Genomic DNA, 12,500 nt, shown 5'->3' on the forward strand with positions numbered 1-12,500 from the left:
ATATGAGTAAATAGTTGTTAACGTTAGTCTCGGAAGATCATGAATATTTGATTATTAGTTTTAGGAGTAAGACATTATCAATCTTATTCGTATGAGAATACAGACAACACGTACAGTGTACATAAACGAAAAAAAAAATATTGATTCGTATGATTTTCTTTAGCAATTCCACTACATTGCCTTGTGACAGTTAATCTTTTGGGAGTAATGTAATTTCATTCAAATTGTAGTTTACAGGAAGACATGCTTAGGCGATTGGGGAGCTGCGTATATTTAATCCACCTGAAGAGCGAGCTGTGACCTAACCTCAGAGAGCGATGTCATGGATGTCATACTGATGGGTGGCTGTCTCTCCCTACGTCACCTCACTCACGTCATCGTCTGTTATGAAACAAAGCTGCATCTATGAACGCAAGTAAGTAATATTGAAACTAAGTAATGTAAAAGCTCAATTTTGTGTTTCTTTATGTAAATACAGTGTTGGGTCCCATGTAGAAGTGAACTATGTATGAGCCTCAGTAAAATAAGGGTGACTGAGGTGAATATAATGCGGTACTACTTTCTCCGTCTTTAGTAAGCGCTACTTCCAACACAATGTACGCAAAGAGCTCCTCGTATCTCAAATCAAACGTCTCGCAATACCAGTTAACGTATTCCCATAGTTCATCTTCTCTTCCCTGATTAGCCAGGATGCTGTTAAGAATGATTGCCATGGCCTCGCTTGGATCCACACCCTCGCAGAGCTGCAAGTTGAAGGTCAGAGTCAGGAGTAGGGCCGAAATAGCTGGCTCCTCCCACTTGGCTACCAACGCCACGAAGTCTTGAAGCAAGAAGTTGAGTGTGACTGAGAAGCCTTGGTCAGCCTGCAGGTCACTCTCTAGAGCCAGGACATGTTCATCCGTCAGTTCAGAAAGATCGTAGCTGAGGACAGTGCAGCTAAGGACACGAGATATCTTAGTGAGGGCTTCGGTGGCGCGGACGGCCATGAAGTGAGGGAAACCCAGCCTAACGCAGAGGCCTTCCACGCCCTCCAGCAGCTCGTCCACAGCCAGCTGGGCTCGACGTGTTAAATCACCTAAAAATCTGTTAACTCTTACACTACGAGGTGATCTCATCCATTTTTAAATATCAATTTGGCAATACAGCATAGTGACCGAAACGACCGTGCACAAGTGCTAGCATATTACACCAGAAAGCGGGGAAATTATTACTTGTACCCACGCACACCGCCACCAACGCGACATGACCAGATAAACTCATTAAGTATTGCGTCGCTAATTTGAGTGATCAGTCGCCACGCTCACTATTGCCGCCACCACCACCACTGTTACTATATACTACTGACTACCAGGTTCCAAAGATAATGCAGTGTTAGGGAGAGATTTAAGTTATAGCGATTAGAAGTAAAGAGGCAGAATGTGTTGTGATGGTATTTAACCCTCTCTCCAATTAGTAAGTGATGAGTGCAAAGTGACATGCAAATGGACTGCAGTTGACAGTAAAAAAAAAGTTGTGCAGCGAAAATATGAAGGAACGGAGATATTGATGACTAGTTGAAGAGAATGATTATTATGAAAATAACAACAAAATATTGCCAGAAAAACAACTTTGGCATGAAATATAACTAAAAATTAATTAATAAGGACAGGAATAGATTTATACTTTTCTTCGAAAGGTGTAGTGGATGAAGCCGCCCCAGTACCTTAGAGGTAAACAGTAGTAGTAGTAGTAGTAGTAGTAGTAGTAGTAGTAGTATCAGTAATAGTAAAAGTAGTGGTGGCGGTGTTGGTGGTGGTGAGAAAATGAGTCGTAAATAGTTGTAGTAGTAAGGCTGCTTTCACACGAACGGTTTTCGTCGGTCCGGCACATGCCTAACGGCAGCCGCATGGCACCTTCTTCTTCTTCTTCTTCTTTGGACCTATTCCGCTTAGAATCGCTTCTTAGGTCTCTCTCCTTCTTTCACCGTCTGCAAAGTTTGTTCCTTATTGACCAGCTTTCGACTAAGAATATTTTCATGTGGCTCACTGTTCTACAATCATTGTCTTTGTTTCCTGTCAGTCCTAGAATTGTTCTAATCCCTCTGTCTTCCCCCTCGTTTCTCTCCTCCCATTCTTCCCTACCTATGATATTTGCTACTTGAGTATCCAGAGCTTTTCTTTGCTCTCTGTACTTATCACACTCTACTATAAAATAACCTAGAGGCTGCTTTTACATGAACGATTTTCGCTAGTTGAACAGTGCGGCGTCTGCCGCAGGTTATTCCTCTCGATATTCGCTCCGATATCTCCTCGTCATATTTGATAGTGCACCTCTGTCTCTTAGTGATGGAAGGCATCAAAATATTCATCAATTCAGTGAAAAAAACTGAAAAGATGTTTTCTGATTGTATTCCTAAAAAAAATCATAAATATAATAGAGAAACTCAATTTATCTCTGTTTTCTTCCATATATTGCTAAGAAAATTATAATTTGTGAGACAACTGAAGATATATCTGTTTTCCTTAATATGTTAATAAGAAAACTTAAAGATTTAGTAAGAAATACCCCTCGCCGCACGCGGGAAACACCGGATGACTGAAGGCTTCCATAGCAACACATGACCATCGAAACCGTTGTGAGGCATTCCTGCTATTGCGGTCTTGTTGGTAAATTGGCAGGGTGCGGTTGCCGGAGCAGCAAGACTGCCGGTTCCGCCTTCTGTGAATACGTCCATGAGAGTCAACATAATGCTAAACCATTCAGCATGTGCCGGGCTAGCAAAAACCGTTCGTGTGAAAGCAGCCTAAGAAGAATAGCAACAATGGTGATACAATATAATAGCACTGTTGATATTGTTGAATACAGTGTTTCTGATGTTGATGTATTACAGACTTAGCGCAGTTCTCCTTTTTAACATCAACTTTTCTATCAATAACTGCAGTTTTAAGGATAACTAATAAAAACATAATAGTACATTACTGTAGTAGAATCTCTTTTATTTGCCTACAAATTGTGAGGCATTCATCAGATGGTAGGTTGATTATATCATGACGTTTTTCCTACTTCACGAAAACAATATGAATGGTAGCCTACTATTTACTTTGTACTTGCACCTTAGGCCAATATTTATTTTACATGATATTTTTTTTCTAAATGTCTGATAAATGTCATTGTGGCCATCGATGTTATTTCTCCATTAACACATACCCTGTCTTGCAGTGTCTGAGCCTCTGTTATGGTGGTGGTGGACAGTGCGTCATTAATGGGAAGGACAACTGAGCTGGGGTTACGTGCAGTGTCTTGTCCTCAGAACTGGACACCATGTAATCAGTGGCCTTCTTATGAAACATTTTAAAGAGTACTTTCAAACTCAAACTTTTCATTGAATCTCGTAAATAATGGGGCACCACTCGACATCTCATGCAGGTGAATAATATTATTGATACTGATAGTCATGACGTGTAGATAAATATTTTCTCTATACTACTCTTGCTTGGTATGTGTCAATTTGTAAACTACGTTGGCTTTGTTTGAGCGGCGATGTTATGTTGATGATGATAATAGTAATTATCATTATTATTAGTTATCATTATTACTATTATTATTATTATTATTATTATTATTATTATTATTATTATTAATATCTTAATAATAATATTATCATTAATGTTAATAATGTTAATAATAATAATAATTATAATAATAATAATAATAATAATAATAACAACAATAATAATAATATAGCAAAAAACCTAAACAATATTACATTTTCAATTATAACAGAAATGTGTGTCAAGTTCAAGGTACAGGCATTTTTGGAGCATGTTGTAATACAGGTTGATATTGTAGTAATTGCTTAACTGATAATAGTTTGTGACTGGCAGAGGTTATCACAAATGCACTTCGCCATTGATAAGATACCACAGTGTTATCATCACTTAGATTTCTGAGACGAGTAGATTCTCTCAACGTCACTTTGTAGGGCTTCTCTCACTCAGACAGCTAATACTTTAGGCTTCACACACAGTACTGTATGACATACCTGCCAAACCATAACCAACAGGAACTACTAACAGATGAGGCTATGGAGCGCTGTCATCCCCTGGTATGCTGCACGAAGCACTATATTCTTGAGGAACGCTTGCAACCGCTCCTGTCCCAGAGAACCCCAAGTGGATCGCCATGTGCATGCTCCTGCCTATCTGGAAGCTTACGAACTCATGGAGGAAAACGCTGACATGATCTTTGACCCGCAAGACATGATGAGTGAACGGGCTTACGACTGTGGTAAATCTGTCTCCAAGGGAAACACCACTGGTCAGCCCCGTCCCGCCTCAGACCTGCCAGGCCCTCGTGCCTGGCCCATCGTGGGCTGTCTGCCCTACATGATGAGACATCCAGGTACAGTAAAACTTCTACCTACTAGATACCAATACTCAAATACTCCTGTTACTACTACATACCATAGTTATTATTGTAGTTACAAACATATCTACCATTACTACCACTGCTACTACTGCTACTACTACATCTAATACTATTATTACTAACACCTTTTCCATTACAACTACTACTACTACTACTACTATTATTATTACTACAGTTAATGCTAACACCACCACCATTACCATTAAAGTCAGGACTTGTTTTTCCAAACTTATACATTTTTTTCTTTAATATTGCCAGTCCAATGTACCTCACTTCGCCACACACACACACACACACACACACACACACACACACACACACACACACACACACACACACACACACACACACACACACACACACACACACACACACACACACACACACACACACACACACACACACACACACACACACACACACACACACACACACACACACACTTTCCAGACTCACGTGCCGCTTCTACTTCCTCTTCCTGATTTAATTCCTCCTACATACATACATGCATAAACACATATTTTATAGTACGCTGTTTGCTTGTTCCTCGCAGCCTTCGATCCAGACCGCCTGTATCTGTTCTGGCAGGCAGTAAGGGACGAGTTTGGTCCCACGTTTCGCAAGGACATGCCTGGTCATTCTCAACTGGTGTTCATCACGCAACCAGAAGACCTGGAGACGATGCTGAGGGCCACAATGTACAATCCCTTGCGTCCAGCAATGGCGTCCCTAAAGCGAGTGCGCAGCGACGGAGGCGCTGATGGAAAGCACCACGCTCATGACCACCTTTTCCAGGGACGAGCTGGAATTCTTGCCGAGCAGGTGAGAGAGAGAGACAGATAGATAGATAGATAGAGAGAGAGAGAGAGAGAGAGAGAGAGAGAGAGAGAGAGAGAGAGAGAGAGAGAGAGAGAATATTGTGTTTGTAAAATTACACTCATTGCAGGACTTGAATTTATAAACTACATCGACTTTTAGTTCTATATTGTTCAAAAACTATGCATCTCAACATTTCATGTAATACATCAACCTGTAACCTATATACTTAATCTTGCTCAAATCTAAAATCTTGATTACCTTATAATTTATATATATATATATATATATATATATATATATATATATATATATATATATATATATATATATATATATATATATATATATATATATATTCATCTCAAGCGGCACTTTTTCACGTTGTTAAGTTTAGAAACATGACGGGCAATCTGTCTTTGTCTCGAATTTTCACAAAGATGACTTCAGATATAGTGATTATTCAATGTACAAAAATCTATTTTGTAAAATATTATATACAATTGTTCAGATTCAAGAAATTCAGTTTCCATCTCAAGTTATCAGTCATGTTTGTTTGTTTGTTTGTTTGTTTTCAGTAGGCTCAGAGTAGCAGAGCATGTGAGACTTGAGAATCCTTTCTGTTTATGTTCGTGCGAGTAGGTACACTTTTCTGATGAGCATTGTCCAGTGACCAAAAGCTGGTTCAGTTTGGTCTCTTCAAAGCACTTTATGAAACACTGCTGGATATACAGTACTTTACATTTGGTCTGCCTGTCTGTCTGTTTGTTAGTGTGTCTGTCCCGCATATTCACAACGATGAGATACAATACAAGACATGCGAAATGGGCAATGAATTCTTTGATTAACACTTAACATATGAGAAGCGCAATCTTTTTTTCATGTTTCGCTATTAATACGATATTGCTACACACGGATGTCCAGTTTATACACAGGCATACGTACGTAAAAACTATACAAGAATATCGTAGTATTGCTTATCATTATATATTTTTCCGTGCTAATGTCTCTGTGTTTTTATAATCATTTGATATAATCTGAACCAAATAGTTTGATGTGTTTATTTGTTGAGAGATATGCACGAGAAAGACGGGTGCAGGGCTGCTGGACGTCACTTTGCACTCTGGCACAGTCTTGATGAGCGATAATTAACTATTCTCAGTTTCCGCTGTAATATGAAAACTAGCGACGTCAAATGAGCCAAGCAGATACCAACCACTCATGTGTCTTGTACGTAATTTGTGCTAACAATAATCATCATGACTCACATACCATGGCTGTCTTTTCTGCGTTTCCTCTCATTCTCAATTTATTATTTCTTTTTCCTTTTATTATATGCTCCTTAATGTTGTGTGTTTTCCTCCCTCTCATTCTAATTTCTTATGGATTTTAACATTGTATTTCGTCTTTTTTTTCTGTTTGACTTATTTCTTATGTATGTTCTATTTTTATCGTTAGGTTCTAAGGCGAAGAAAAAGAGACAAAGAAAAAGTCGCAAAGTGACGCTAGCTTACTTCACACCATTGCTCACACAAATAACTTGCTTATTTCTGTCTAAATCTCGCATTCTTGAGGATTTCCGCAATATCGAGATACGATACACAACATTATCCGTATACAGTACTGCAGTCTGGAGCAAAATTGGATTAATCTGACTCCTGTCCTGTTCATGGAAATCAAAATATGTATTTTCGTTACAGTATTTCTTTCTTCAAAGGAAACCTGTCTTGAACAGTTGAAATGTACAGTACACTTGTCTCAGGAGGAAGAGTGGTGGCGGGTGAGGCGCGTAGTGCAGCGACCCCTCACTGCTTCTCCACTGGTGTCTCAATACCTGCCCGAGATGGATGATGTCGCCAAGGACTTCGTCATCAGGTAAATACGAACGCCTACTGACTATTTCCTAAATTATCCCTTAGATTTGTTCTTGTTATTTCCTTGAGAATGTTCTGTGAGATTTTCGCTAATATTCCCCCAATAACCAGATGCTAAATACTGCATGGAGATGCTTTATCCACCATTTTGGAATATAACTTTTCCTCACAGATCCTTTAGGGAGTGAGTAAGGCAAGTGGAATCTACAGCAAGGCATAAAGCAACACACACACACACACACACACACACACACACACACACACACACACACACACACACACACACACACACACACACATACACACACACACACACAACTGTTATCATCATTATTATTTTATGAATGAGTTTTTGGCTAGTTGGATAAGAGATTTCGCATAATTTTGGATATATTCGGGTGATGAACGCTGAAGTATTGTTTGTCTGCCCCCTCCGTACCACGTTGGCTAGCATGAGAAGATACTCAGTTACACCAAGGTTTGGGGAGTTCAGTGCGAGAGAAATAGTGAAGAATGTATGTGCGCTTCCATGCCAGACACTATAATCTCTATCAAGTACTCAGCACAAACACGGAAGTAGTGGTCATCCTCAAGAAAATCAAAATAATGCCTCATCAGGTCATTCTTTATAACAGAGGCAAAAACGCCTACATTGCTAGAACGATACACTGCATTCCTTGATTTGATGTTGTCTACATTTTATTTGTAACCACATCACATTAAATAGCTTTATTAAACAGAATAGTTCAGTACCTCACTCTGCTGCATTGGTATATTATAGTCATTTACATGGCTAATGCTATTGTAAACTTGTCTTATTTTTTTTTTTTTTTTCATCTCTCCAGTAACTTCTGCGTACATGTGTTTTCCTATTTTTACTTAATTGAGTGGGGGGTTTTTATCTCACGAATGTATAAATTAACCAACAGCATCATTTTTTTACCTCTTTTCACTGACGAACTCAGGAATGCAATAGCAAGAGAAAGGAGAAAGAGGAGGAGGAGGAGCAGGTATTTACTAGTTTTGTCTTATAATGGTGATGTTCAGAATACGAGCCCTAAGGGATCACCAGAGCGGAGAAGTGCCTGACACCTTCAACACAGAACTTTACAAGTGGAGCCTGGAGTGTGAGTACAGACTCTGTGTGTGTGTGTGTGTGTGTGTGTGTGTGTGTGTGTGTGTGTGTGTGTGTGTGTGTGTGTACGTATTTTTCGGATATGCTTTAGTTGTATAATATATGATATTAAGGACTTCTTTTTCTCCATTACCTGTTACCAAATGCGTAGATTCATGGAAGTTTTTGCCTCAGATCTCTGCCTTCATATCGTTCACTTTTCATGTCATTTAAGGTATCAACACTATTTCAGATACTTGATTCCTTTGCTATTGATAAGCATAGTAATATTTTTCTTGTTTTTTATTTACTCTTTCTTGTTTCGCCATCATACCTTACTATAATAGGTTGCCTCTTGTATGTCTACATGTCCCAGGCCGCTCAATCCTCCAACCAATACGTGACAGGTGGCGCAGCACAGTAATTCTGGTCTAAATTATGTATCAAATGTGGCCAAATGTGGTCTTCAGAATGGCCTGAAGTGACCAGCAAGGAACAATTAGTGATTTCTAAGTTCGATGCTATGATTGTTACTTGAAATAAGGTGCAAAAATTGTAATAATATTTACGTATTATTAATGGTTTGTCTTATTACACAAATGACGTCCGACAGGAAGGTATCGTCCTTATTTTTCATGAAATAGCTATTGATTTTTTATATAAGCTTTCTGCCTTTCACTGTTGCTCTTATCAAGCTCTGGGAACCATCGCCTTGAACCGTCGGTTAGGATGTCTGCAGCAACAGGAGCCAAAAGAGGCCCACGAGGCTAGCGATGGTTGTGATAAAGAAGAAGTGCATCCTCTCCGTCTGATTCGCCTCGCCAAGCAGCTGCTGGGAGCCCTCCACGAAACGGAAAACGTTAAGCTATGGCAGTACTTCCCTACAGCTTCCATCATGCGCCTACAACAGGCACACCACGTCTTTACAGAGTTAGTGTTCCCATTTATTTGTTTCTAACTCTTCTTATTATATAACATACTGTGTTGTGCATTTATACTTTTCTATTATTGCAAAAAAAATATATATATATATATATATATATATATATATATATATATATATATATATATATATATATATATATATTCTTCCTTTTCCTTCTTTCTCTCCTTTTTTTTCCTTCTTTCTTTTATTTTTTTCTGTTTTTACCTTGAGCAAGAGCGGCACACATGCTTAGTCTAGATAGATCATTCGGGGACGCTCATTTCGCGTTGTGGAGAAGAGAAGGTCCGTTGAGATGCATTAGGTCTGTGTTCAGCTGAGGCACTGCAGGATAGGAGTGCTGTCTCATTCGTGTGTCGCGCTTGCCGACTTGTGTACCCAAGTGTATAAGGTGGCAGCTTGTGTTGCACGCCCGCCATGCACGCCAGTCTTGTATGTCGGTGTGGATGTGTGTCGCACGTCACCTATGCAGAGTCTGCATACTCACTGTCCTCGTCACTGGTGTTCGTTGCAGCCACTGAACCCGACTCACATTTTTTTGGCATCTGCATGACAGTTAATGAAATATGACTATAGGACTGAGACGTTTTCATTGTTGATTTGACTACTGTCTAATTTACTTTTAACAGGTGTTATTTCTATTCATCTTGTTAAATATGTAGAGCTTTACTGATCCTTTAGACCTGAGACTATCCTCTCTTTTCCAGTGTAGTCTTGCAAGCCATACAAGCTACAGAGCAGATAGAAGAAGCGATTCGACAGCAGCAGCAACAGGGCGAAGATGGGGCGATGATACCTTCTTCCACTCTACTGGGGATGCTACTGGCCACCCCGGAGCTCAGCAGGGAAGACGTGCTCACCTTCATTCTTGACTTGATAGCTACGGGAATCGATACGGTGATCCATCCTCTTATTTCTTCCTTGTCTGTTTCCATTCCTATACGATACTGTCACGTCACGTTTTGGCCTTTTGTTACTTCCTTCTGGTGGTTTTTTTTTCGGTTCTCCTTTGTTTGACCGTTTCATTTCTTGAATGTTTGCGTTTCCCTCATTCGTTACAGACAAGCCATGCTGTGGGCAACTTATTGTATCTATTGGCACGTCATCCGCACGTGCAGCAGCAGGTGTACGAGGAGGTGGTCAGGGAGGTGGGGCGGCCTCAGCATCTCCTGCCTCAGCATCTCACTGCTCTCACCTACACAAAGGCAGTCTTCCGGGAGTCCTTGAGGTGTGTGTGTGTGTGTGTGTGTGTGTGTGTGTGTGTGTGTGTGTGTGTGTGTGTGTGTGTGTGTGTTCTCCATTATCAAGTGTTTTATCGAATTCCTCCATAAAGAGTCATTCTAGTATACTCTTCTACAAACCATCTCATGTATGAATTATTTTCTTTCAACTCTGACTTTGTGTGTGAGAGAGAGAGAGAGAGAGAGAGAGAGAGAGAGAGAGAGAGAGAGAGAGAGAGAGAGAGAGACTGACTAAATTGTTTCCTTCTGCAGATTGATGCCTGTGAACGTGGGCATTGTGCGGACACTGACCCGCGACACAGTGCTCGGTGGTTATCAGGTGCCCAAAGGGGTAAGCCACTTGTGAAGATTGTTGTGTCCTGTGTGCTAGTAGTGCCATAGACAAACATAGTCTCTCTAGCTTTGAGCAAAGTCATAAATATTGCCATAATCTTGTCATTTATGCCAAATCCATGTTATCACGTTGAATGACCGAAGCTGAAAGAAAGCACGGCAATCCCTTCACTTTAATATAATTTTCTTTCCCATGGTAACTTCAGTCATTCATCAGTAGTTTGTACATAGTACATTTACATTTTACTCTGCTTACTGTTGGCCTGAAGAGTGGCCAGCGTTCCTTTTGTGATGTGTGTGTACAATTAGTGATGGTGTGTGGTCAGCTGGTCCATGAGGTGTGTGTTCTTTCGACCCATATTTTTCTTACGTTCTTGTGTGTGCAAAAGTGTATAATTCTTAGACACTGTACAGATTGATCGGCATTCACATCCTAGAAAGCAAGTTCAGAGGCACTTGAGATAGTGTATACATATGTATGTCGGGATTTACGCACGCATTTCACCCCACAGTGGGAGGTAGTGGCGCCCACAATGCTCCTGAACCACCGCGAAGACGTTTTCCCCGCGCCAAGGAGTTCCTGCCAGAGAGATTTTTGCGTGGTTCACCCTGGGCACCACAACACAATTTTGGCTTCTTGCCCTTCTCTTACGGCCCCAGAATGTGCATCGGCAGGAAGATTGCTTACCAGGAGATATTTTGTTTCATCATTAGAGTGAGTATCTGTCTGTTTGTCTGTCTGTCTGTCTGTCTCCCTGTTCTTTCTCGAGTTGTCTGATCTAGTTGTTCGTCTGTCTCCTGTTTCAGTCTGCATGTTCGTCTGTCCCATTATATGTCTGTCTCTATATTTGTTGTCAAGTTGTCTGTGTATCTTCTTGGTCATTCATCAGCTGTCTGTCTGCCTATTTGTTTCTCTATATGTCAGTTAATCCGTTTTTCTGCCCAGTACTTAGTCTCTCACAAGAACTATTTCCAAATACAACAAAAGCGATTAGTCAGATTGGATATTCGTATACATGTTTTCCACTGACAACGCAGAATCCTTGAATAGGACAAATAAAAAAAATTAATAAAAATAGAAACATGAACACTCTTGAATTCAAAACTTGTGTAATTTCCACTGCAACTTGATATATATATATATATATATATATATATATATATATATATATATATATATATATATATATATATATATATATATATATATATATATATATATATATATATATATATATATATATATATATATATATATATATATATATATATATATATATATATATATATATATATATTAACGTAGCGGTGCCCTGCAGGTGTTGGGCGAAATGCAGGTTGACTACAAGTACCAGGATATCCACTCAGTGAACCGCCTTAGCTACGGTCCCTCGTCTCCCCTGCGATTCACCTTCACCGACCGATAGAAAGCTTCGGAACCCTAATGAAGAAAATGAGTCAGTAAATAAAAATTAAGGAAATCAGAATATGTACACATCTATATCTAATCTATCTATCTATATATCTATCTATCTATCTATCTATCTATCTATATATATATATATATATATATATATATATATATATATATATATATATATATATATATATATATATATATATATATATATACCTACCCTTCCTCGACGTCCTCACCACTGCTACAAATGCAGGATTCACTACTACTGTCTACACCAAACCCAGCAACATAGGATCCTGCCTTAATGGAAAAAGTGAATGCCCACAACGCTACCGCACCTCCACCATGAACG

The 12,500-nt window shown here is 39.4% G+C and overlaps 1 protein-coding gene and 1 long non-coding RNA gene across 2 annotated transcripts in view; both read left to right on the plus strand.

Annotated features, from left to right (window-relative positions):
* LOC123508405 overlaps positions 1–3,398 on the plus strand; it is a 17,914-nt gene extending 14,516 nt beyond the window's left edge. The window contains exons 2-3 of the long non-coding RNA XR_006675934.1: positions 231–415; positions 3,199–3,398. This is a non-coding gene — a long non-coding RNA (uncharacterized LOC123508405). The remainder of the gene's footprint in view (positions 1–230; positions 416–3,198) is intronic.
* A 541-nt stretch (positions 3,399–3,939) lies between these two features.
* Positions 3,940–12,500, plus strand: part of LOC123508252 (cytochrome P450 CYP12A2-like) — a 9,629-nt gene continuing 1,068 nt past the window's right edge. The window contains 11 exon segments of the mRNA XM_045261823.1: positions 3,940–4,380; positions 4,961–5,229; positions 6,986–7,098; positions 8,145–8,224; positions 8,907–9,141; positions 9,862–10,051; positions 10,216–10,382; positions 10,648–10,726; positions 11,241–11,283; positions 11,286–11,443; positions 12,048–12,500. The exon segment at positions 12,048–12,500 is cut by the window's right edge and continues 1,068 nt beyond it. Coding sequence (XP_045117758.1) covers positions 4,056–4,380; positions 4,961–5,229; positions 6,986–7,098; positions 8,145–8,224; positions 8,907–9,141; positions 9,862–10,051; positions 10,216–10,382; positions 10,648–10,726; positions 11,241–11,283; positions 11,286–11,443; positions 12,048–12,155 — 1,767 coding nt within the window. The 5' untranslated portion in view covers positions 3,940–4,055 and the 3' untranslated portion in view covers positions 12,156–12,500.

This window comes from Portunus trituberculatus, chromosome 24, assembly GCF_017591435.1.
Source record: "Portunus trituberculatus isolate SZX2019 chromosome 24, ASM1759143v1, whole genome shotgun sequence".
NCBI classification, from domain to species: Eukaryota; Metazoa; Arthropoda; class Malacostraca; order Decapoda; family Portunidae; genus Portunus; species Portunus trituberculatus.